General features: G+C 40.1%; 1 protein-coding gene across 5 annotated transcripts in view; it reads left to right on the forward strand.

Annotated features, from left to right (window-relative positions):
* The first annotated feature begins 2446 nt into the window (after positions 1-2446).
* The window catches only part of LOC144636256 (fibroblast growth factor receptor 3-like), a 43420-nt gene continuing 22103 nt past the window's right edge, over positions 2447-23763 (forward strand). The window contains exons 1-6 of one of the 5 annotated variants that reach the window (XR_013567496.1): positions 2447-2621; positions 9212-9535; positions 9671-9946; positions 10390-10680; positions 11413-11664; positions 12523-12786. Coding sequence is in view for 3 of the 5 variants with exons in the window: in XM_078495416.1 (XP_078351542.1) it covers positions 2537-2621; positions 9212-9535; positions 9671-9946; positions 10390-10680; positions 11413-11664; positions 12523-12786 (1492 nt within the window). In the remaining 2 variants the exon portion in view is untranslated. The remainder of the gene's footprint in view (positions 2622-9211; positions 9536-9670; positions 9947-10389; positions 10681-11412; positions 11665-12522; positions 12787-23763) is intronic. The other 4 variants (XR_013567495.1, XM_078495416.1, XM_078495417.1 and 1 more) reach the window with 4 other exon arrangements.

The following is a 23763-nucleotide window of genomic DNA, read 5'->3' on the forward strand; positions in this document are numbered from 1 at the left end:
ACTACCTCCAAACCAATGGCAGCCGCGAGGGTCTGAGTCCGACGATAGAGGAGCAGCGGATATAAATTATGTTAGTTGTGTGGTCTGAGAGAGGAAAAGACGTTGTAATGTCTGGTACATTACATATGCCAAGAATAGAGAACAAAATAGTGATATTCGTTTCGAAAAAGCTTCGCTTTTATAAATCTGTAAGCATTTGCTGGCTTTTAAGTGCAATAAATTAACCAGAAAATAAGAAAACAATATATATATCCGGCGGTTATGTTTCTACATATTGTTTTTAAACGCAAGAAAGAGCAGCTCTAGGCTTTGTACTGCTGCAAGGAAGACTTGAGAAATAGGCAAATAGCATTTGTATTATTTTCTTCTGTAGGACTCAATTACCCTTTTTTAAATTCGTAGTCGGAGGTGTTTCCGGTCCTGTCGTTCCTTTTTTATTGCCGCATATAACACTCCTTTAAAAAAATTATTAACTTACTAGTTCAAACACATCAAAAATATCCTGCAGTTCATACTTGCAATAGCCTCACAATACACTACTTATAATACAAGTACAGAACGCCACTTACAGGTACAATATGGTAACAATGCGTTTCTGAATACACTATTTACAACGCTAATAAATCGTAGAAATGTTACAAAAATTACAATACAATAACGAGGGGCAAGTAAATGAAAAGAAACAAACAGGTATTACTAATGAAGGTTCCACTTTAAAAATAAGAGCACGTGATGCACTCTGGGAAGGGACCGTTGCACCCCTTCAGCCCCCCCCCGGGGGTACTCCCTATAATGGCTTCACGAGGAAGCTCCCCCCGAAAGGGGTACCTTTTTTTATACTTCAGGCATATGGAAGGGTAGGGGTTTCACAAGTTTAGTTATATAAAAGGTTACGGAAATCTGTTATCCAGGTATTTAAAAAGGCCTTTAATCAAAATACAGTGGAACCCCGTTAAAACGGCCAGCAACGGGCAGCGGAAATTTGGCCGTATTAACGGGGTAGAGTCAAATTACATGACTGGTGTACTTCAAGTGACGTCGTGACACATACGTATCACATTGCACTTCTTTATTACTGTTCTATAACTGTCTCTCCTTAACTTAATCGTTTTGTAATTAAGACTTAATTTAGCAAAGCGAATGTTACTTTTTGTCAAGTTTATTTCTCTTTCATGTTAATCGTTATTTGATTAGTTAGAAGTAATGATAAGTTAAACACAATTTCACATAGGTCAATGACATGACAAGTTACAGACGTTTTGAAATAAAAAAGTATCATTCAGTATTGTTTCTTAAGTACTTGTTTAGCTTGGTCAATTATTAATCGGTGTTTGGTTCGAGTGGTCGGATGGCCGCATTAACAGGGTTTTATTATTAGAAAATATATGGGCGTTTCGCCGGGACAAAAAAAGTGATCGTTATCACGAGGTGGCCGTAAGGCGGGGTTCCATTGTATTTCCAACAGACGCACCTTATGGCTGTATCATTTTAATTTATTAGACGCTTCATAAAAATTAAATGACAATACGAGTTCCTGTTTTAGGTTTATGTTATGACATTTAGGTATTTGAAAGGGGTACCTTTTTTCAATAAAAGATATTCGAAAGGGGTACCTTTATACCTATAAAAGGTATTAGTAGTTGGACCTCGGGACGGAGCCTTCCCGTATAACACTTCTTAGATAAGCCCCCTGGGCCGTTGTGTCTTACAGTTGCTGTGTGATTTTAAGCGTGGCGAGGAGCCATTCTTCATGCAGAAATCAGTATGCCTGCCCCGTACATAGAGATCAGCTGATCAACCCAACTAATGAAACTGATAAAATACGTCCTTCGCTGACTGCCTACCAGAAATCTAGCTTTGCCCTAATTAATCAGTGGCCACTTGAATAATGCAAGGTCCAATTGGACAAACCGCAGCAAAGTGAAGCCGGATCTTTGGGTAAATCAGGATCAACAATATTGAATAAAACGTAAAACCAAATGCAAAACTCATCGGGCAGCTAATAAGGCTAATTTTATTGCTCGTTTAGCTATCCAATGAGCCTTGCATTTGGTTTTACGTCCTAATTAATCACTAAAATACGTCTCCCCATCCCCAGATCAGATCCTTCGACCAAGGAGTCTTAGTAGATCAGGCATAAAAAAGTATACTTATATTCTCCACTAAAGGGATTAAGATCTAATTTACATAAATTTTTTGGAGAGTATTAAATCTGATCTTTGGCGGAAGTCAGGACTGTTTATTGAAAAGACGCCAGTAAATAAATCAAATATTATAATACTCGCGAAGATCGCAAGCAAGGGTGGTACGTAGTTACTGCAAAAATTTCAGTCCCCTACCTTGAGCACACGAAACGCTCTCTGTGTTTACATGCAAGATGGCCCAACAAGAATGCGTCATAAAAGGTTTGACCTTTGCCACATATATACAACACGAACCTTATTTGTATTCACAGTGACGATTGTTTTTATGCGTCGAATGCGTCCGCCATTACGTGTTCTTTAGCTCACTTTGTAGTTGCACGTCGTCATTTCAAATGCTTGGAATCGCGAAAACGTCTGATGCCAAAATTCTACAGCTCTTTTGCCTGTTAGTATGTGTTGCTTTACCACTTCTCACAGGTAAGAAACAATGATAAAGGCTTTAAGATACGGTTGGAGCGTAGCTGCTCTGAAGGCTCTTTGAACGCAATTTACTTTTACTGTAAATACGGTAATTAGTCCGATTTTTGAAACCCTCGAATTCTTTCGATAAGTTGAACGGAAAGGCGTTTCTCTTAGCTTTGCTTCACTCATTCGAACACTGCAGTTTTACTCCCCATTTCTTGAATCAATTATCATTTCCTTGTTCAAGAAATCAGTTTTCCACTGAAGCTACTTGCAGGAGCGCTTTCCATTTGTGAAAGAAAATCGGTGGAAATTTTCCGGCAGCAGTACAGTACAGTACAATTTTTTGAACGAGCACAGTGGTAACGGACGAGTGTGTACCACTTAAAAGCTTTTCAGTGGAAAGAAGGGTTCCATTTCATTTCATTTCCTGCTAGAAAAGCCGCGTATTTCATCGAGAAGCATGGCAATAGCGCAAAAAAGCAAAATGGTACAGTGATATTTCGATCGACCACTCCGTTAAAAAGAGGAGTACCTCTGAAGAAGACTTCAGTGGGAAGGAACATTCTATTAGATTTTTCACCGGAATAATTGGTTTCTCCGTACAGCAAGAGACGCTTTAGCCTGTCTTCTACGAACTGAAAATTGCTTCTCGGTCTGTTAGTTACTAAACGCGTCTTATTTTAATTTTTCTGTGGTGTTATAAATAATAAAACCATAAGATTATCATTATCATTTTTGAATCACCATTCTCAGAATGTTTCAGGACTGCTTTTTCACAGTCTAGCGCAAGTTTAGCTACATTATTGTTTTGCTGACGATCAAGTTAAGAAATCTTTTTGTTAATGCAAATTAAAAAGAACGTAAGCCTAGCATGAAGTATAGCGTGGAATAAAACAATAAGATCAGAGAGCCATGAAACGTTTAATTAAACAAGAAACAAAAACCTTACCGTGTGCAGCTAAAAAATGTGTTATTTCAGATAACTTCTAAAGAAATAAACATAAAAATTCGGATTTAGCAACCTTCTTCTTCGCCACTTTAAGAGGGTAGCACCAGTATCAAGGGGTCGCTAAAATAAGGGGGAGGGGGTTGTTTGAACTTCTCGCTTCGCGTATCTCTTTACCACTGGTTCCTGCTCCCCTCGTTAGTGGTTTCCGCTTTTTGTACTATTTCTGTTGTACAATATTACTCAATGTTGCGATTTTTTCCGATAGGCCGTATTCACGATACCCGCCATTACGGTTTTCATATTGTAATGGAAATGAGCTAGCCACTTTATCTGTCGTAACAGCCCTTGTTGTTGATCTGTGTCTAGTTGTTCCTCTATTTGTTTCTATTTTTGCACGGCATCTCGGCGTTGAAGAAAATAAAATGAAGTAAGGATGCTAGAAACCGAATAATTCAAGCTTTATTTTTGCTAATATTGGTGATATGTAATTTCTTGGCATGTTGTTTTTCTTTTTTCCTTCCCTTCACGCTTTGTTTTGCATATTTATGTTCATCTCGCACGTGCGAAAAGAGTTAAGACTAACCCATGAACCCTGCTTTGGTATAACTATAGTTAGTCTGTAACTATAGTTAGGGTGAACAGAGAAGCGGTCACATTACCAAAATAGCTAAGTATAGTTAACGCCGTCTTAACTATAGTTAGCAGTCTAGATGTGACGGCAGCCAATAAAAAAGCAGCTGCAATTTGTCGATTTAAACTTGTTTTCCCCTTCAGAAATCTCGTGCCTAATTTGCATTATAAATGGAAATCAAAGATGGCGGCTATCGTGAATGAGGCCTATAAAGGTGGATTTCCACTGACGCGTAAATATTTATGCGTAAAAAAGCTACGTAGGCAAATTTCCACTGTCGCGTAAAAAATAATAAAAAACGTTTCTTTTTTACGTGCGTCGAACGTACGTAAATGCCCGCCACCCTGAATTATCAAGTTGGTGAATAGAGTGTGTAATTGGAGGCCACATTGGAGGAGTGAAACAATAAATTGTTTTTCCTTTGGGAAAAAAAAACACTAACATTTTTATGCAAATATCTTGTTGTTTGACTCTTCCAACATGGCTGCCATGAAAACACTTTGAACCACACGCTAGTAAAAGAAATGCGTGAATATGACCAAGAGGCATTTAAAAAAAACTTCCGAAAGACACCATCAAGTAAAAAAAGATTTGAGGCGACCTTCCCGGATTGCCGGTTCAAGGCCTGCGTGACCTGACGCCAGGCGTTTTCTTTCACTACTGCGTTCGTGTAATTTGGTTCTGTAGTCAGTTCTATAGGTTATTGCTGGAAATGTTCGGACTTTCTCGATGAGAAGCGCTTTTACATCTGAATGTTTTCACATGTAAATCGACGGCGATTTAAATTAAAATGGTTTTCCACATGGTAAGTGGTGTCATGTGACAAAATCCAAAAGTATGATTGGGTAAATCGCTGCGTAACCGCAGACAGCCGCGAAAAAAGTTGAACTCAGTTCAACTTTTTTAAAAACACTCGCGATCGCTACATGCGTAAATGTCCGTGTAACGTACGTAAATACCAAGAAAAAAACGTGGCATTGGAAATTGGACAAAGTAAATTTGACGCACGTAATTGCGCGCGTAAAATTTCATTTTTACGTACGTGTACAACTTTTACTTACGTTAACGTGCGTCAACAAAAACGCGACAGTGGAAATCCATCTTTACTGTCGGTTCCGCCACCTTGGGAAGCCCGCCGTTTCGCCTCTCTTCTCCCTCCTCCAGTGGCCTTCCCGCTCCTTTTACTTTCAGGTGTCCCCACGGCTGTCCCCTTCAAACAGCAAAAAAATAAAAATGTAGATTTAAAAGAAAGAGATGAAAAAGGATAAAACTACTCCTACAACAGAAGGGAAGTAAAGGTAAGCTAAAACAATCAGATTGGTTCGGTACAGCATGTACATGTTGCTTTATAACAAAGGTCTCTTTATAGCAAGTCAAATTACGTTTGAAGTTCTCCTTTCAAAGGGTCGCTACTTTCGAAATTTCCTAACGACCGTTAAAATGTATTGCTATTTTTTGAGGCCTGCTTACGGTATACCATTAATGATATGCGAAGGAAATAAACCGAAAACATTTGAGTGACTGGAGTACACCGGTTGACCGAGTAACTGGTCAGCAGTTTGTTTATTACGGCAATGTCACAAGTATCAATACAGAAACAAATGCATCTTATGTAGGTTACGCCGAGTTGGATTTGGAACTGACGAAAAATAAAACAAATTTTCAAAGTTTATATACTGTACGCGTGTCGCCCTAACCATGTTCTAACAAATAAAAACTAACCACAAGCGAACGGGAGTGCAGCTAACCGCAAACAAACTGGAGTGGAGCTAACCGCAAGTAAACCGCATTGGAACTAGCCGAAAGCCAACTGAATTTGAACTAACCGAAAGCAAACCGGAGGGAAACTAACCGCAAGCAAACCGTATTGGAACTAACCACAAGCAACCAGAGTGAAGACAGTGAAACTAACCGAAAGCAAACCAGAGTGAAACTAACTGAAAACAAACCAGAGTGAAACTAACCGAAAGCAAACCGTATTGGAGCTAACCGCAAGCAAACCAGCGTGAAACTAACCGCTCTGAACCAAACAGGTGTGAAACTAACCGCAAGCAAACAGGGAAAAATCCAGGCCAAAAATCTAACTCGAAGTCCTAACTCGGTAAATAGGCAACCTCCGCGAGCGACCTGCGATAGACCAAACCTCATGGTCTGGAATTTGAAAGGTACACTGCTGACCAGTGATTCGGTCTTTCTTAGCTCGGGTAATGGAATTAGCTCGGGTAATGGAATTGCTCAAAAATATGTGTTATTAAAAGCACTCACCAAAAGCTAATTTGTTATCGGCTTATTTAGTTAATTCATTAGTTAATTTGTAATTTAAAGGACTCACGAAAAGCTGTCACACATCATAATTTTTCGACGGGGCACAATATTAAGAATTGATTATCTCCAACTACTAACTGGTACATTGTTGAACTTTATTTTTTCATTTCTGTGTGTGTACATACACTTTTCTTTTTTTGTTCTCTGTCTGTGTGTGTGTGTGAATGGAAATCGTGTCCCGTTTTTTTTATACTCTGTAACTTTATTGCAATATTTTTTTCCGCTTGGCCCAGCCACTTAGCTCGATTAGCCTTAGCTATTTCTAAGTGGCTGTGCTTTTTTTTATTGTTAATTTTTTTCTCTTGCATGTATTTACTTATTGTAAAACTCTTCTGGGCACGAAATAAAAGATTGTTGTTGTTGTTTGTTGTTGTTGTTAAATGGGATAATTTTCACGTTTTGGCAACAATTACAGTATGTGGCCCTTGGTCTGGACGAAAAAGACAAGAACGTGTATTTCTTAGCCTAGAAGAAGAGCAGTGAGCTAAGAGTTGTCTGTAAGTTTCCGTGTCATCCAGCTAACATTTGAAAAGACAACAGCTTCTGTGCTTATTCGATTTCCCTGTAATATCTAAAACGGTGGTTCGGTTTGACGGCCCTTGGTCCGGAAAGCCTCCGAGCAAACAGACCAAGAAATCTTTGGAAAGGTTCTGTTTTATTAATTTTTTTTCCTATCGGAAAAATTCACGATGAACCGAAAGTGTCCAGACCAAGGCTCTCCCCGATTTAGGGCCCCATACTGTACCGGAAAAACAGATAAAGATTGTAAACAACTTTATTACATATATAGCGAGAATTTTGGGCAATAAACCTTGCAAATAGATATTTATATTTGCTATATTTCACATGTGAGAAAAGCGATACGTCCAATCAGCTTCGCGTATAGCTTTCTTCACATGTGAAAAATATAACCAATCAGCATCTAGAGTGGAACAACCCAACCAATCAGAGCGCGCGAACTCAAATGGTTTCCAACAAGGTTGAACAGCGAGCGGCAAGTTTTCTCCCGACGGCAGTTTATGCTTGGAAAACATGGCTACACGATTTGTTCCTTAATAAGTTAAACCTTGGTCTTTGGAGAACTTTATGGAAAGGCAAGCAAACAGGAACTCGCTTAGCAAAACCGAAAGGATACAGTAATGAGATGATAACGATAAAAACCATTCTTCGAAGGCGGAGCGAAGACAAGCGAAGTGTCGATAAATGAAAGCGAAGCCGGCGGACAAGAATTTCTTTCAAACTTGCAACGCATCCGCAGACTTTTTAAGAATATTCAAGCACTCTTGGGAACACCATGGTAAAGTAGATTGTATTTCTGAATGTGGATTTACGTCGCAATTATTGCTTAATTAACCGACCCCTTGTGTTGTCACAATTTCGTTCAAAATTCGCCTGCGTGTTTAGTTGATTCGCTTGTAGCGACGCTTACTCGATGCGCGCGATACCAAAAGTTTTTCTTTTAAAAAGTAACGCAATGTGTTTAATTAAATAAAGTTTTTTTTCAGGAGATTTTGTTGGCAGTAATTTATCGAATTTGGTTAAAAGTGATTTCGCTTGGAAAGCCATGTGCATTTTGCTGCTTTGTTTTTCCTCCCCCTACGGTCCAACTGTAACATTTCAAAGGTTTATGAATTAACTTACGAGAAAAATCGCGTCACGTTTACAATGGTTGAATTCTCGTTTATATATAATAAACAAATTACAGCATAGAAAGTGCTTTGTACGGATTTTTATTCACTCGTTGCAAAACTTTGGAAAACTCACTCGTTCGCTTCGCTCACTCGTTCGTTTTTCCGAAGTTTTGCAACTCGTGAATAAAAATCCGTACGTCGCACTTTCTATGAAGTAATCTATATGACACACACACACAAACAGAAACAAAAACAAAACAAAAGAGCGGAATGAAATTTTGCTAAAACTGACTTTATGGTGTCTCGCTACAGATTTTTCCAGACCCCAACTTACATTTTCAATCGGCTGTTTAGCAGTCTTCCCATACTAGGATCGATATGAAAATTTCAACAGACATTGGTCTTAGATTGAAGTTTGATATATTAATAATATATTCTTAAGGGAAATCCAAATTTCCATCTCAATCTCAAAAATCTTTCAAACCGTATTTGTTTTGCATGATAAGAGGGTCTCAATGGGGTGATGGCTTTTACGGTTAACGGTTAAAATTTTGGCTTTTTTACGTCTAACGGTTAATTTATTTCCATAACGGTTAACCGAAGTTAAAAGTTAATTTTCATTGTTTTAAAAAGTTAAAAATTAATTTCCATGATTGAAAAACATGTTTTAGGTCTCAGAGCCATTCTGGGATGATGAAGTGAACTAGTTTGGTTTATTTATAATTTCTGGCCGATTTTTTACGGTTAACATATCTTACGGCTAACGGTTAAAATTTTCCAATTTTTACGCCTAACGGCTAAATTTTTGGCCGTTTTACGGCTAACGGTTAACCCCATTGAGACCCTCTGATAAAGGTAAATGGAACGGGACACAAACACTGCTTTAATGAAATTACTTAATAACAAAGCTAAAATGTGTATTTAATATATTTTTTGGCGCTGTGAAAGTTTTGTTGATTCTCTTTATCGCAATTGTGAGATTTTTTTTTCTTTTTTTCATGAACTGTTCCGGAATCTTATAACAAGTTCTAATTAAGCTTTCATTCTCTTATTTTTACATTGATAGACTGTGCACCAAGTTTTACCAGTACACCCAACAATCCCGTGTATCAATTGCAAGGAAATGACGTGATTTTATCATGGTTCTACAATCCAGATGGAAAAACAGTTGATAACATAACATGGTCATTTAATATCAACCAGAGAATTGCAACAAAGCACTCAAATGGAGTCAATACTGATCCAGCATATACCGACAGAGTAGAAGTGTCAGGAAGTGCTACAATCAAATTAAAAAACATTCAAGCAAAAGACAGTGGAACTTATTATTGCATAGTTAAATTTACGACTTTTGACTGGATAATAAACCTGGTTGAACTAATTGTGGTTGGTAAGTTTTAACATCTTTATTCTCTTCAAGTATGATAGCTTTATGTTTTTTATTTGGTTTAAACACTTCCGATAAGTGTACTTAATAATTTATATTTTTTGTCTCATTTTGATTTTGATGTCTCACCTTAAATAGTTGGACCACAGATCACACTCAGAACATCAGGACCTGCAATCACTATAGATGAAGGAAATACAAGAACTTTGTTATGTGTCGCCAGTGGTAATCCCAAACCAAATATCACATGGTATAGAGACAATGTTAAGGTTCAAGAAGATCCCAACAATTCAAACTACACAATAACATCAGCTACTAGGAACCATGCAGGGACGTACAGATGTGAGGCTGTTGTTACTGCACCGGGACTGAGTATAAACCCTGCAGAATATACAGTTGCTGTTACAGTGAGATGTAAGTCCAATAATGACTTGCTATACATGTAAAACTAAAAAATTTTTTTACTATCATTGTGTACATATGCATATCATGTATGGATGTATTTGTCTCTTTCAAGCATAATTATTTTCCATCAGTTTTATTTTTTGTGTGTTCACTGTGGTTGTTTTATACCATTTGCAAAAAATAATTTTGAGCATTGTTTTGCTCATAACTACATGTACACTGTGTTGATCTTGATCATTCAAGATTTCACAGAAAATTATTCCGCTACAGCTTTTTCACCAAGAGACATAAGTGAGTAAGTTGTTTTTTCGTGGACGGCTACGATATTTTTGACTGGTCAGAAATGAGGTACATGAATGACTTGGGGTAAAAAGACATTCTCAATCAACATTTGGTGGGACGTGTTTTAATTTTTATCACGGTCTTTACCTTTTTTTTTCAATTGTTTTTAGTCAAGCCCCAACACAGGGTAAACAGTTTGCAAAGTAATCAAACTAAAGTGGAAGGAAGAAATGCAGAATTTTATTGCCGTTTAGAAGCTGTTCCCTCTGGTATCACATATAGATGGTTTAAGGGTGGCAGCCAGATTCTTGATCCTGAAGATTATACCATTGGCACAATCTCGGATGGACAGAGACTGACAGTCAAGAAAGTTAAAAAGAGAAGTGCTGGTCAATACTCTTGTGAAGGACAAAATACGTTAGGAACAGGAGAGAGGAAATCTGTATACCTCTTAGTTAATTGTAAGTGATGTTTTACATTATTTTATATAAATTAAAAAAGTGCAGTATTGTTTTTTGTATCTTTACTGTCTAATCTAAACTGTGGCGTGGTTTTGATGATTGAAGAGTTATTTATTTGATTACACCCGTCAAGTAAAATTATCTGCAAATAATTTGCTCAAAGGGTTCTTCTGGGATGCAATCATTCCCATGTTAAATTTAACATGAAAGTACAGTGTCACATGAACAGTAAAGGTGATTAATTATAAGAAAACAAAATGTAACATGTTAAAGCGCAAAGTCTAATAAAGAATTGAAATTGTATATTTAACAACATTGGTTGTTTGCTGAAAGCTAGGACAATTGTCAAAAGCAACAACATTAAAAGTGAAGTTTTATATGCATAAATTGTTTGCTTCGATAGAAAATGGTACCCCTTTAATATACCTACAGAAACTCTTTTCTTAATTTTTCACTTAAATAACCCCTTAAAATACTTAAATAATTGACTGTTCGGCAGGTCTGTTTGAGATATGGTGAAAGGCCCTTTTAAAATGTCAGTTTTCCCTACCCTCTTGTATACTCCAACTCTTGAAACCCTACCCTTATAAAAACCTAGAGCCTGAAAAAGGTACTCCTTTTGGGCGGAGCCTCCTGGTATAGTGCACTATATGGAATACCCAATCTGCTGCCCCTCAATGAAATCACTTCATAATTCTGTTGCAGGATTAACTTCTTTTGTTGTCATTTCAGATCCTCCTCAGCAAGTTACCGTGACACCAAACCCAGCAGATGTGAAACTTACTCAAAGCATAACACTGACATGTGATGCTGATGGTTTTCCAAAACCATCTTACTCATGGAAGTTTAATGGAAAATTGAACGGAATTAGACAAAACACTGTAACTGTAACAAATGTAGATGTAAATGATGCCGGGAACTATACATGTGTGGCAAAAAATGATTTTGGTAACAAGGAGACAACAAGAGTGGTAAACGTAGAATGTGAGTTAATTATTTAGGATTATTTAGGATTGTTCTAGCGTAAAAAACTTGTGTATACAATGGACATGTATACACTTTTGCCAAAAATGTTGTTACATTGTTAAAAGTTGGATCCCTTCCTAAGATTAGACAGGGTGGGAGAAAAATTAATGTCAAAAGAATGTGGTTTCAAGATTTAAAAAGTGGGAATTCTAAACGTTGAATTCCTTCTAGGGATTTGAGGACATGCACCAAAAGATTATTTGATTGGATGCCTGGAATAAAGCCCCAAATGACTTCTGATAAATTGCTAAATTCTCCTTCCAATATGCCTCATGTATGCTTGTAAAGCAAAAGGAGAATGTCATATTTGATCTGGAGTCACTTAGAGCTTTATTCCACACACCCTTTTATTTGCCATCATTGCTGACATTTTTTATTCCAGTTAATGCCACCACTTAATGGTCTTCCAACTCTGGGACCTTGTATTAAAGGTTCGTTATATTAGGCTTTTTTACAGGCCATTAAAAGAAAGTGACTTTAATAACAAAGCGTTTTTGTAATCAACATGGTTGTAAGGCAGGGCTCACTTTATTAATACAGGTGTACATGATTGTGTGTAAAATAAAACATAACACCACGACATTTGAATTCACAGTCATATAGGGTGCACTCCTTTGGGATGATCCGGTGCAGGATCAATGATCCAAGATGAGTCAGATCTTGGTGACTCAAAGGAACCAATGAATCCTTGCCAAAGTGGATTTATCCATTTCTTTGATATGATGCGTGATCTGACTGATCTTTGATGATTGATTCCATTCCAGATCATCCCAAGGAACACACCCCTAACTTCACTTTTGTCTTGTATTTTATCAGATCGACCAACTGTTACAACTTTTACAACTGGCACAACAGACAACTCTGTTGTGCAGGGAACAACAGTGACTCTTACATGCAGTGCAAATGGTTATCCTGCTCCAATATACACCATCAAACGGGGGGACTCACCTGTGAACAGTGTTGAAGGGAAACATGTGATACCAAATATACAGCTCAGTGACGAGGCTGATACGTACAGCTGTGAGCCACAAAACAGTGAAGGGACTGGACCAACAAAGCAACTGCAGATCACAGTACTAGGTAAGGAGCATAGTGAGTTGTTGAGACTCACTTTTGTCAATGAAATATCAATGGCAGATAGAGGAGCAGTAAGTGTTGGGCAAAATTTGAAATCATTTTGGCCTGTGTTATGTAGTTTACATTTGATGTTACACAGCCCAAGTGCTATGTAGTGATTCAAAGTCAAATTTAACGTCAAAAACTCAGAACTTTTAATACATGATACGATCCAGGTTTCAAGATTACACTCTAACAACTATAGTTCAGGTTTTCTACAGATACAAATATGAACTAGTAAACATAGGAAACGAATCGAAGTACATGTAGGTACATTTTGCAAATAATATGACTCTTACCGACTGTTTCGTTAGGTCCAAAATGCTCAACAAGGTAAAGAAATAAAAACAACATGGCGAATCCAAGCGAGAACAACGCACATGGTTGGTCACGTGATGCAAATTCGTGACGTAATATAGGTCCGCACAACGTGCACGCAATGGTAGCTACACCGGCCCCTAAATGAACATTCTAGAAATAGTTTCATTTACACCATACTTATCAGCTAACGTTGCGAACTTAAACATCCTTATTTTAGGTAAATACACAGTTCTTTGTTCGTCAATAAAACACAACTTTAAATGTCATTAAGTGGTGTCCACTCGTTGTTGTCCACTCGTGATTGACAGGTTGAGTATACAAAGTTTGATCCATGTTAACCGCAACTTTACAATGTCCAGCATACATGTCAAATGCATCATACTTGAAGGAAATGTTCCTGACAGTACAAATTGCTTAAGGACTTGACATTTCAAGGCGACACAACTTGGTGATTGGTCGGGTAAGAACAGTTCTCGTCACTTTGATTTCTCTTTCTCGTCGACGCTTTGCACGAGTCACAACAGTGCAACTTGTTAGCACCTTTGCAGAACGCACATATCCATCTTCACTCTCAAACACTTCCACAACTCGGGCTAATGGCCACTGACCTCTTGGGTAATTCTCATCTGCCAGAAGAACGAGTTCACCAACCTTAAGGTTCTCTCTCGGTTCATTCCACTTCTTTCGTTCTTGGAGGGTAGGAAGATATTCCTTAATCCACCGTTTCCAAAATACACTTGCTAAGTACTGCGCTTGTCTCCACTGTCGTCTAAAATGCAAATCCTCCTTCTCAAAGATTCCAGGGGGCAAACTGGCACATGGTCGCAGCTGCAACAGATGATTTGGTGTAAGGGGTTCTTCATCCATTGGGTCATCACTATTTCGTGTTAATAGCCTGTTTAGAATGTTAGTTGCTTCTGTTAGAACAGTCGACAAGACTTCATCGCATACCACCTGTTCTTTCAAAAGAGCCTTCAGGATTTGGCGTACAGACCTTATCATTCTCTCCCATGATCCCCCCATGTGACTTGCTGCAGGAGGGTTTAAGATCCATTCGATACCTCTTTGCGCACAAAACCCACTGATTGTTTGCTGATTCCACTCGTTAACAGCATCCTTAAGCTCCTTATCTGCTTTGGTAAAATTTGTGCCACAGTCACTGCGAATCTCTTTCGGGTATCCTCGGAGGTTAATGAATCTCCTCAGTGCATTGATCATGGAATCTGTATTCAGGCTATGTGCAACTTCCAAGTGTATAGCACGGACAGTTAAGCATGTGAATAGGCAACCCAACGTTTAACTCAACTTCTTCCTTGCTTCACCTCTATAGGCCCAAAATAGTCCACACCAACATATGTGAAGGGAGGTTCATGTGGAGTAATTCTGTCTTCGGGCAACTTGGCCATAAACTGCTCTCCAGTGGGCGCTTTCCTTCTCTGGCAATCAAGACACTTCTTTAACACACGACGCACTACAGAACGTCCCTTTACAACCCAGAACCTTTCCCTCAGGGACGTCAGAACAGATTCTTGACCGAGGTGGCCAACCTTAATGTGATGATACTGGATAATCAGTTCTGTGACATGGTGGTGACTGGGAAGGATAAATGGATGCTTCAAATCTTCATCTATTGGAGCACACTCCAGTCTTCCACCAACTGACAACAACCCATTTCTCAACTTCGGATTCAACTTGAAAATCGAGGATCCCTCTTTCTTTATGACCCTCTTGATCTGTCGTTCACTTGAACCAGACGACATGTTGACGAGTGCCTTGTACACATTTGGGAATGCCGATTTCTGCACCCGTCGAATTACTTCTTCTTCAGCCTTCTGAAGCTCAACGACTGTTAGGTTTCCAATTCTTACTTCTGTTTTGCCAGAAGGACAGCCATCATTAAGGGTAGCATCTTTCTTCTTACAAACTTTGCTTCGTATAAACTGCTTGTAGCGTAACAGCCAAGCGAATGCTCTCTTCAGTTTCCACCAGGAAGAGTAGTGATGTATCAAGCTGTCAAATGGATCTTGTGCTACACTAGTAGCATAAATTCGACTTTCCTTTCTTACTTCAGCATCACTGTCCTTTAGCTCAGGTACTTCAATCATTGAAGGCCAGCAGTTTTCTTCTTTTCAGAGGAATGCAGGGCCATTCAACCACCGACTATTCCTTGTCATGTCATCAAGCCTTAACCCTTTTGATGCATCATCTGCTGGATTGTCGTCTCGGTTGACATATCTCCAGTCTGAAACGGATGATCCACTGCGAATGGCCGTGAGGCGATTTGACTCGAAGGTGTGGAACCGTTTAGAGTCATTGTTAAGGCATTTCAGCACTGTAGTAGAGTCAGTCCAATAATTCACTCGATCCACTTTAACTTCCAACTCTTCTCTGATTATTCCACTCAACTTAACAGAAATAACCGCGGCAGTTAACTCTAATCTCGGTATCGTTATTTCGTGAATGGGAGCCAATCGGGCTTTCCCCATAACAAAGCTGCAATGGATTTGGTCAAAGACATCAACAAGGCGTAAATAGGCTACTGCTCCGTACCCCACACGCGATCCATCTGAGAAAATGTGCAGCTGAACATTCTTAATTTCGCCAAAATGCTTTGGTTTGAAGCATCGGTCAACTTGGACTTCTTCCAACTTCAAAAGATCCTCCAGCCAATGAGACCACTGAACTTTGTCTTGTTCTTCTATCTCAGTATCCCAGCTCAACGTCCTTCGGCAGAGGTCTTGTAGTAAAAGTTTTTCTTTCATAACATAAGGGGCAATGAATCCTAACGGTTCAAACAACGAACTCACAAGTGAAAGGATACCACGTCTCGTCATTGGCTTTACTTTGGCTGAACTTTGGTTGACACATCCCATACAAACTTGTCAGCTTCTATATTCCACTTCAATCCAAGGGCACATGCAGTTGGCAAGTCTTCTATGTCTAGGTTAACTACAGAACTTGCTCTCTCACACTCAGGAATCTCAACCAGTACATCTCTGACATTGTTAAGCCACTTGGTTAATCTAAACCCTCCTTTCTTCAGTAGTTCTCGTAACTGTGTTGACAACTTTATTGCGGTTTCAGGAGAAGAAACAGATTTCATCAGGTCGTCAACGTACATGTTTCTCATCACAGTCTGAATTGTTTCAGGGTCAAACTCTTCCAGGTATGTCGACGCTGTCTTCTGTAGGCAGAAGTTGGCACAACTAGGCGAGGAGGTTGCACCAAACAGGTGTTTCACCATGCGGTAATCTTCTGGTTCTTTCTCCAGGTCCCCATCAGGCCACCAAAGAAACCTCAACACATTGTTATTTTCGGGGTCAACATAGACTTGGTGGAACATAGCTACTATATCGGCTGCAATAGCTATTGGCTCTTGCCGAAATCTAATCAACACTCCAACAAGCGGATTTTTCAAGTCAGGGCCTTGCAATAATTGCTGATTCAAGGAGGTTCCACGATATTTCGCACCACAGTCAAATACAATTCTAACCTTCCCTGGCTTCAACGGGTGTGTCACAGGGTGATGTGGAAGATACCAGACTGGTTTCTCTTTCAAATTCAGCTCTTCTGTTGGAACTTTCTGGGCATGACCTTTCATTATGTACTCTTGCATTGTGGTACGGTACTTCAGGAGTAGATCTTCATCCTTAAGGAGTCGCTTCTTTAGAAGTTGTAACCTCTGTTCCGCCACAGGTTTATTGTTTGGTAGTTCTGGGCATCCTTGTCGCCATGGCAATGCAACTTGGAAATGCTCTCCAACTCTTTGTAGGGATTCCTCCATTTTGTTCAAGGCTAACTTGTCTTCAACTGATGGTGAGACTGTTGTCCAAATCACAGAGTCTCCAAAATCTGTCTTCCAAAGCCGTTCAAGTTGCTGGTGCAGGGTATCATTGTCAATGTCACAGTCAATTAATTCTTCCTTTTCTTCCTTTAACGGAGGGAGATTTACAACAGCTCGCTGCTCTAGCCTCTCGATGGGTTCCCTGTGTTCAAAATTGCCAACGCTCTCTGACCACATTGCAGTTTCGAATTTCACTCCAGTTTTGTCAATTGCCTTAGTCGAAGGATTCTCATGCAAACAACATCCGCCCAAATCCATGTCATCCGCAGATGTAACTCGGACAAAGTTCACCGAACAATGTTCATCTTCTGTGCGTTCACCCATCGGACCTATCACTGTCCACCCCAGGCTGTAACGGATAGCTATTGGCTCGTCGATTGCACCAGCTTTAAACTCTAATGGGAGGAAGAGACTAGGCTTTTCTTTAAGACCAATCAACAACAAAACTTCTCTATTTCCAACTTCGGGAATGTCAATGCCTCGTAGGTGAGGCCAGCAAGCAAGATCTTCTTTCTTTGGAATACAACTTGGAGAGATAGGCATCTGTGCGACTGTCTTTACACTCGGTAACTCCACCACAACTGACTCATCCATAGACATTACAGTCAAGTCTACCACACGACTCTCCATCTGAGTTGAACCAGTCATTCCAGTCAGCGTAAAGTTAAGCCTTTCTCCTTCCAGCTCAAGTTTGTTAGCTAATCGTTCACGACACAATGTCACCTCTGATCCATTATCAAGAAGGGCATATGTCTGAATAATCTCGTTGCCCTTCCCTCGAACCTTAACAGGGATAATTCCCAGACACACTCTTGTTTCTCCAGCCCCAGTAGCTGCTACAGCAATTCCATTTCCATCACCGGCCCCAGTAACGTCACCTGACCTAGTAGTCCCTTGACTTGGTTGAAAATGTTGCTCTGCAATAGCAGCGGTTGCAAAGTTACTGTTTTGACTAGCAGTGTTTCTGTTCATACTGTTAAGGTCTCTTCGAATTCCAGCAGCGGGGCGATGCATCAGGGTATGGTGACTACCTCCACAACCAGGCCTTTGACACTTTAAATGTACTTTCGGGCACTCCTTGGCAATATGTCCCTTAACTAGACACTTATTACACAGTCCACCACTTTGCACAATTTTCCACTTCTCTTCATAGGTGAGGCCTTTGAATTTACCACACTTCCAAATGTCATGCTGCTTTGTGCAAACTTGACAAGGCGCGGGGGCATCCACAAATTTTGATCCTCTAGCATTCTCGTTTTGACCATCGCGAGTTGGTCCAGTTCCAGTGGCAAATGCTGACAGGCTTGGGAAGTTTCCACTTTGATTCATTTTGTTTCTTTTAGGAGGTGTCTCCTTAAAGTTCCAGTAACCATATCTCGGCCAAACTCGTTGTCCACCAATTTAGCTCTTTCCTTGACAAATGCTACAAAGTCTTGAAACTTAGGTCTGCGGTCGGCTGCAATAATCCTCCCAGCACACTCGGTCCATCTCCCTCTTAGAAACATTGGCAACTTCTTTGCGAGCTCTCGCAAAGTGTTCATGTGATTAAGATCAGACACATATTCAGCACCCATGCCGCTCAAAGTTCGATCTGCGGTGTCCAAATGTCTGCTGAGCTCCAACAACGAAGGTCCATCCACACTCTTCATACAAGACAGATTCAACAACTTCTTAACATGAGCCTCCGCAATCACATGCGGTTTTCCAAAGTTCTCTCGTAAGGTTTGTTTTGTTACTCGGTAACCATCGTTACGCAGATTTGAACAACTTTCGATAGCTTCCTTTGCCTTTCCTGTGCAGTGTTGTATGAGAAGTTGTAATCTCCTGGACTCATCAGGATTATCCCTTTCCAAATAGGTTTCAAAATTGTGCATAAAGGTGACGTACTTCAATGGATCACCATCAAACCGATGATACTCAACCTTAGGTGAGGAAACTACCTGTCTAAAAGCCTTTACCATCTCTTGACGACTATCGAAACTGCTCATTTGCTGGTTCTACTTTCACGACTTGCGGCACATAGGGTCGAGGCATCTGCCAAGAAGAGGACCAAGTTTCACTAACACGTTGTCCAACGGATGTCTGCCTGGGTTCAATTTTTGGCAAGGAACTCCTACTTGACACAAGGTTGGGAGATGTACGCTGTGGGTTTCGTACAATGGGTGCCGGCGCGGTCGACACATTTCCAGCCAAAGTATTTGTTAATGACATAGTCAACGCCGGAATAGAATCAGTTGGCTCCACAGATCCAGGACCAATTAAATCAACCTGCTCAGTCCTACGGGGTAAGGCTGGTCTCTGATTCGACAGGGTTGAGGTAACTATGGTTGCATTGTCTAAATGATCATTCACACTGACCTTTGAGCTATCTGGAATTTTACTCCTTTGTGAAGGCTCTAAATAACCCAGGAAGGATTTCTCGCGTGATTGTTCCATGCTTTCCTCTTCATAAATCTGAAGAGAGACTGCCGCCCTTTCAGTCTCCATTTCTGCTTCTATTAGCTCCTTCTTCCTTCGAATTTCTTTCATTTCCTGTTCAAATTGCTGTCTAATCCCTAACTGTCGTAGATTCAATTGCGCCAGGGCCAATTTCTCCCTTTTTCTAGACACTGTAGACAATCTTGAACTCGACGTGGAAACCCCACTTCGTCTGCTCCTTTGCGTTCCGCGAGAAAACTCACTATAGTTATCTCCTCGTTCGGGTTCTCTGTCCTTGTAGCATAATCGTACGGTGAAGTCGAGATTGAGCTTTCGTTGCAGCTGTTCATCGTATGTCTTTTGTGTCTGTTCCAAAACAAGGGTGTCCATAAAAGGATCCAATAATTTCAGATAACTTTCGTGAGCGTCCACGAATTTACGCCAAGATTCATCAAATCTCGCACATTCCTTCGACACATCTTCACGACTTGCATCGCTTTCGGTAAGGTGAACAATTTCATTATAAACCTTTGTCAAATTTCCAATATGGGCGGCGCGTGATTTTTGAAGAGCGGGTTCTTTTTCGTTTAAGACGCCTTCCCTGTCTTGCATAACACTAGCTTGTCTATCCCTTGTGGTTCTCCTTTCTTCCATTTCAATTTCGTCGCTCGTACCATTTGCTGCGGTATCGAAGAATCCATTCGTTTCCAGTGGCGATTCAGGTGGTTCGTCTGACATATTCCGTAAACACAACAAATCGTTTCGCCGTTCGCATTCCACACAATCCACCAAATTTCCAATTCCAATAATTTCCAAGGCGAAGTAGTCGAAAACTGTTACACAGCCCAAGTGCTATGTAGTGATTCAAAGTCAAATTTAACGTCAAAAACTCAGAACTTTTAATACATGATACGATCCAGGTTTCAAGATTACACTCTAACAATCCAGGTTCAGTTCAGGCATACCAACTATAGTTCAGGTTTTCTACAAATACAAATATGAACTAGTAAACATAGCAAACGAATCGAAGTACATGTAGGTACATTTTGCAAATAATATGACTCTTACCGACTGTTTCGTTAGGTCCAAAATGCTCAACAAGGTAAAGAAATAAAAACAACATGGCGAATCCAAGCGAGAACAACGCACATGGTTGGTCACGTGATGCAAATTCGTGACGTAATATAGGTCCGCACAACGTGCACGCAATGGTAGCTACATTTGAATTGACTTTGTTTTAAATAATTGGTCAAACTGTGTTAACATTATGATGTTAGATTAACATGTTGGGACTACACAGTGTTACATTAATAATTGACAATGGAATTGAATTGTATATAACAAGTAAGTGTGTACAATGTTCCTATTCCACCCATACATTTATCTTATAGGAAGTTGCATTATGAAAAGCATTACAATGTACTTATCAAGATATCGTTAGAAGAACAATGTAGCAATAGGTGTGGCTACCGTTGTTTTACATCCGGACTTGTTTCATCCGGGTTCTGTTCTAGTGTCACGTGACATTTTCCGAGGGAATAACTCGTGCAACTGTTATCACTCGTAAGTTTTGAGTTTTTGCAGTTTGGAATAGTGTCCAGACATGGATAAACAGTTTTTAAAGGTTTGTTTTCATATGATCGCCCCGACCGTGTCTATCGCATCGATTCGTTTCCAAACACTGTAGGAGACGATCGTAGGCGATCGAAGCGATTGGAAGCAATCGAGGGTTCTCATATGATCGTCCCGATCGCCAGATATGAGCGGAGACCTACGAAAAACAATCATTTTAGCCCTAGATCCAACACAATAGCAGCCTTAAATGAGAGAGCAAAACTCGTGGCACCCTATCCTCTCAGTTATTGCAGTTTTACGGCGAAGAAGGGAAAAAGAAGCTAGAAGGATAGAACACGGGCGATTCAAGCCATCGTGATCGCCCCACTTATTTTTTTATCTGGTATTTTTCTGGTATTTTATCTGGTAGACTTCGGTACTGCTCTCTCTACGCGAAGTTCTTCTTCCTCGATTGTTTTCGGGAAGCGAAACCTTCCTTCGGCCATGGCAAAAATAATATGTAAATCCCATCAAGTTCACAACGCTTTTGGAATACAAATTTGGTGGAACGCGAAACTATTGCATAATTAAAAACAAAAGCTCACAAATACAATGAATGCCGACTGAATACAACAAATTACACATACAAGGCATTTAAAAAAAAATGGGAAAAAATACAACACTGCATAATTTTGTATTGTTTCTTTGGAGAAGTAATTTCAAAAACTCGTGCATCGTGTTTCATCACGATTTCCAAACACTCGAAGACAGATGAAAGCACTCGTATTTGAAATAGTACGTAAACACCACCGTTGCCTGCGATGCAGCAGCGGGGTTGCACAAAACCAACAATTATAACGTCACTGTTGTTGTGCTGTTAGATCGCGAGGCATCTCAATTACGTTGGAAGAAAGGATTCTGCACCGGTCGAAAACGACTAAGAACTAGCTGAAAAATTTGTTGTGTTCATAACCACTTTTAGTTCTTTGATATAGCTTGTCAAGCTTGCATAATAAGAACTTCAATTCGCTGGATAATATTAACACTAAATATTAATTAGCCTACAGGCGTGCACGTGCACGTACACTTCGATTGCAAAGCCATCAAAACACCAATTATGACGTCAATAAACTCAAAGCTCGTTTCATTTCAGCGCGCGGTCATTTTGGAAACGTTTTTGTGGAGCCTTCGAGAATCTTCGTAGTTTTTGCCGTCTTTTGCGCTTAAAGGCTTAGAAAGAAAAAAATCCTTTGGTTAACTTAATAATGAATGGTTTTAGTGTTTGGTTGCAAAACATAGAATTTCGAAATTTCGGTTCATTTCACCTTTAAAGGACAGAGCTGCACTTGTTAACAATGAGTTTGAAGAAGGTTTAACTGCCAGTCCTTCGAAAGAGGGGGACAGTGCGAAACGGAAGGATCCACAAGGTCGAGGTGCTCGGAAATGGATGTCACTGTTTGGAGGTGTCCAAGGTCAGAAAGGGGGTGACAAACAGAACCAGAACTTGCCATCATTCATTGTGTGTTGTGGTTAACATTGGCTGTGGAGATGTGACAAATTTAAAAATCAGCCTTATCAAGACAAATGGTGGGTGGTGCGGCAACAAAACCTTTGTATCAAGTTTCTACAAGTGGTCATTTAATTTTGCAAGAGGCTGTCCCAGAACTCAGTTCAAGTGCCGAGTAGATGGATGCAACAGGGATCACAACACACTACTGCACCCTCTCCAGAAGATCCGTGTCCTCCAAGTGCAAATCATGGCTAGTCGATGGAAAGAGTGACACGGGGCAATACCAGCAGTGACACCAGTGGAGTGACTAGTGAAAGATGTGGTGTGACTGCTGCAACTGGGGCCGGCGAGCGAGTCTGTCTTAGTGTTCTTCCAGTTAAGGTCCCAGCTAAAGGTGGTAATTTGATACAAGTTGAAACATATGCCTTGTTGGACAGTGGCTCAGGAATTACTCTTTGCCAAGTTTGAAAGAGAGCCTGGGTGTAAGCGGCACCAGGTTGGACTTCACTTTGTCCGGGATGACAGGCTCAACCAAGGTAGAGAGTCAACACGTAGAAAAGCCAAAAAGGGAAGACCTTAAACATTGGCCACCTTTGCATGATGTTGAGTTACAACAGTTGGAAAATGGAACTGTCATGCTAGTTGCTGGTCTCAAAGACAATCCAAGTTTGTTCTTGCTATTGGAGTGCCGTGCTGGTAGAGAAGAAGAACCAGTAGCAGTAAGATACAGTCTGGGGTGGACTGTTATAATTATAGGTCCTGTTGGAGGAGAAAGCTTCAACTTCTTAACTGTAGGAGACAGCTCTGTTGTCTGCACAAGCAGACTGGAATCTGAAGATGCTGTTCTCTGCGATGGATCCACAGTGTTGTGTTTTCTAAAATGTTAGACAATGGAGATGCTGTCAAGGTAAATGTTGCAAATGAAGGATGTGGCCTAGAAATAGGACCTAAATCCAATGAAAACAAAAACCAGTTACAAACAGATGAAACTGAACGTCAAGCTCGAGGTGAGGAGCTGAACCAACAGTTGGAAAGACTCTGGAAGACAGACTTTGAGAGCTCTGAAGTTGAGACACGAGTGTGTGTGCATTATTGAAAAACACAAGGGCCATAGAAATAATGGAGAAAACACTTAAGATGGTCGATGGACAATGTCACGTTACCCTGTCTTGGCGACATGATCCACCCTTCTTACCTAACAACAGGATATTAGCAGAAGGAAGAAGATCTTTTCGGAATAAACGACTTCTGAAAGATGAAGCTTTGTTTGAGAAGTACAAGAGAACAATTACTG

The sequence above is a fragment of the Oculina patagonica genome, chromosome 13 (assembly GCF_052425735.1).
Source record: "Oculina patagonica isolate OP01 chromosome 13, crgOcupat, whole genome shotgun sequence".
Classification (NCBI taxonomy): domain Eukaryota; kingdom Metazoa; phylum Cnidaria; class Anthozoa; order Scleractinia; family Oculinidae; genus Oculina; species Oculina patagonica.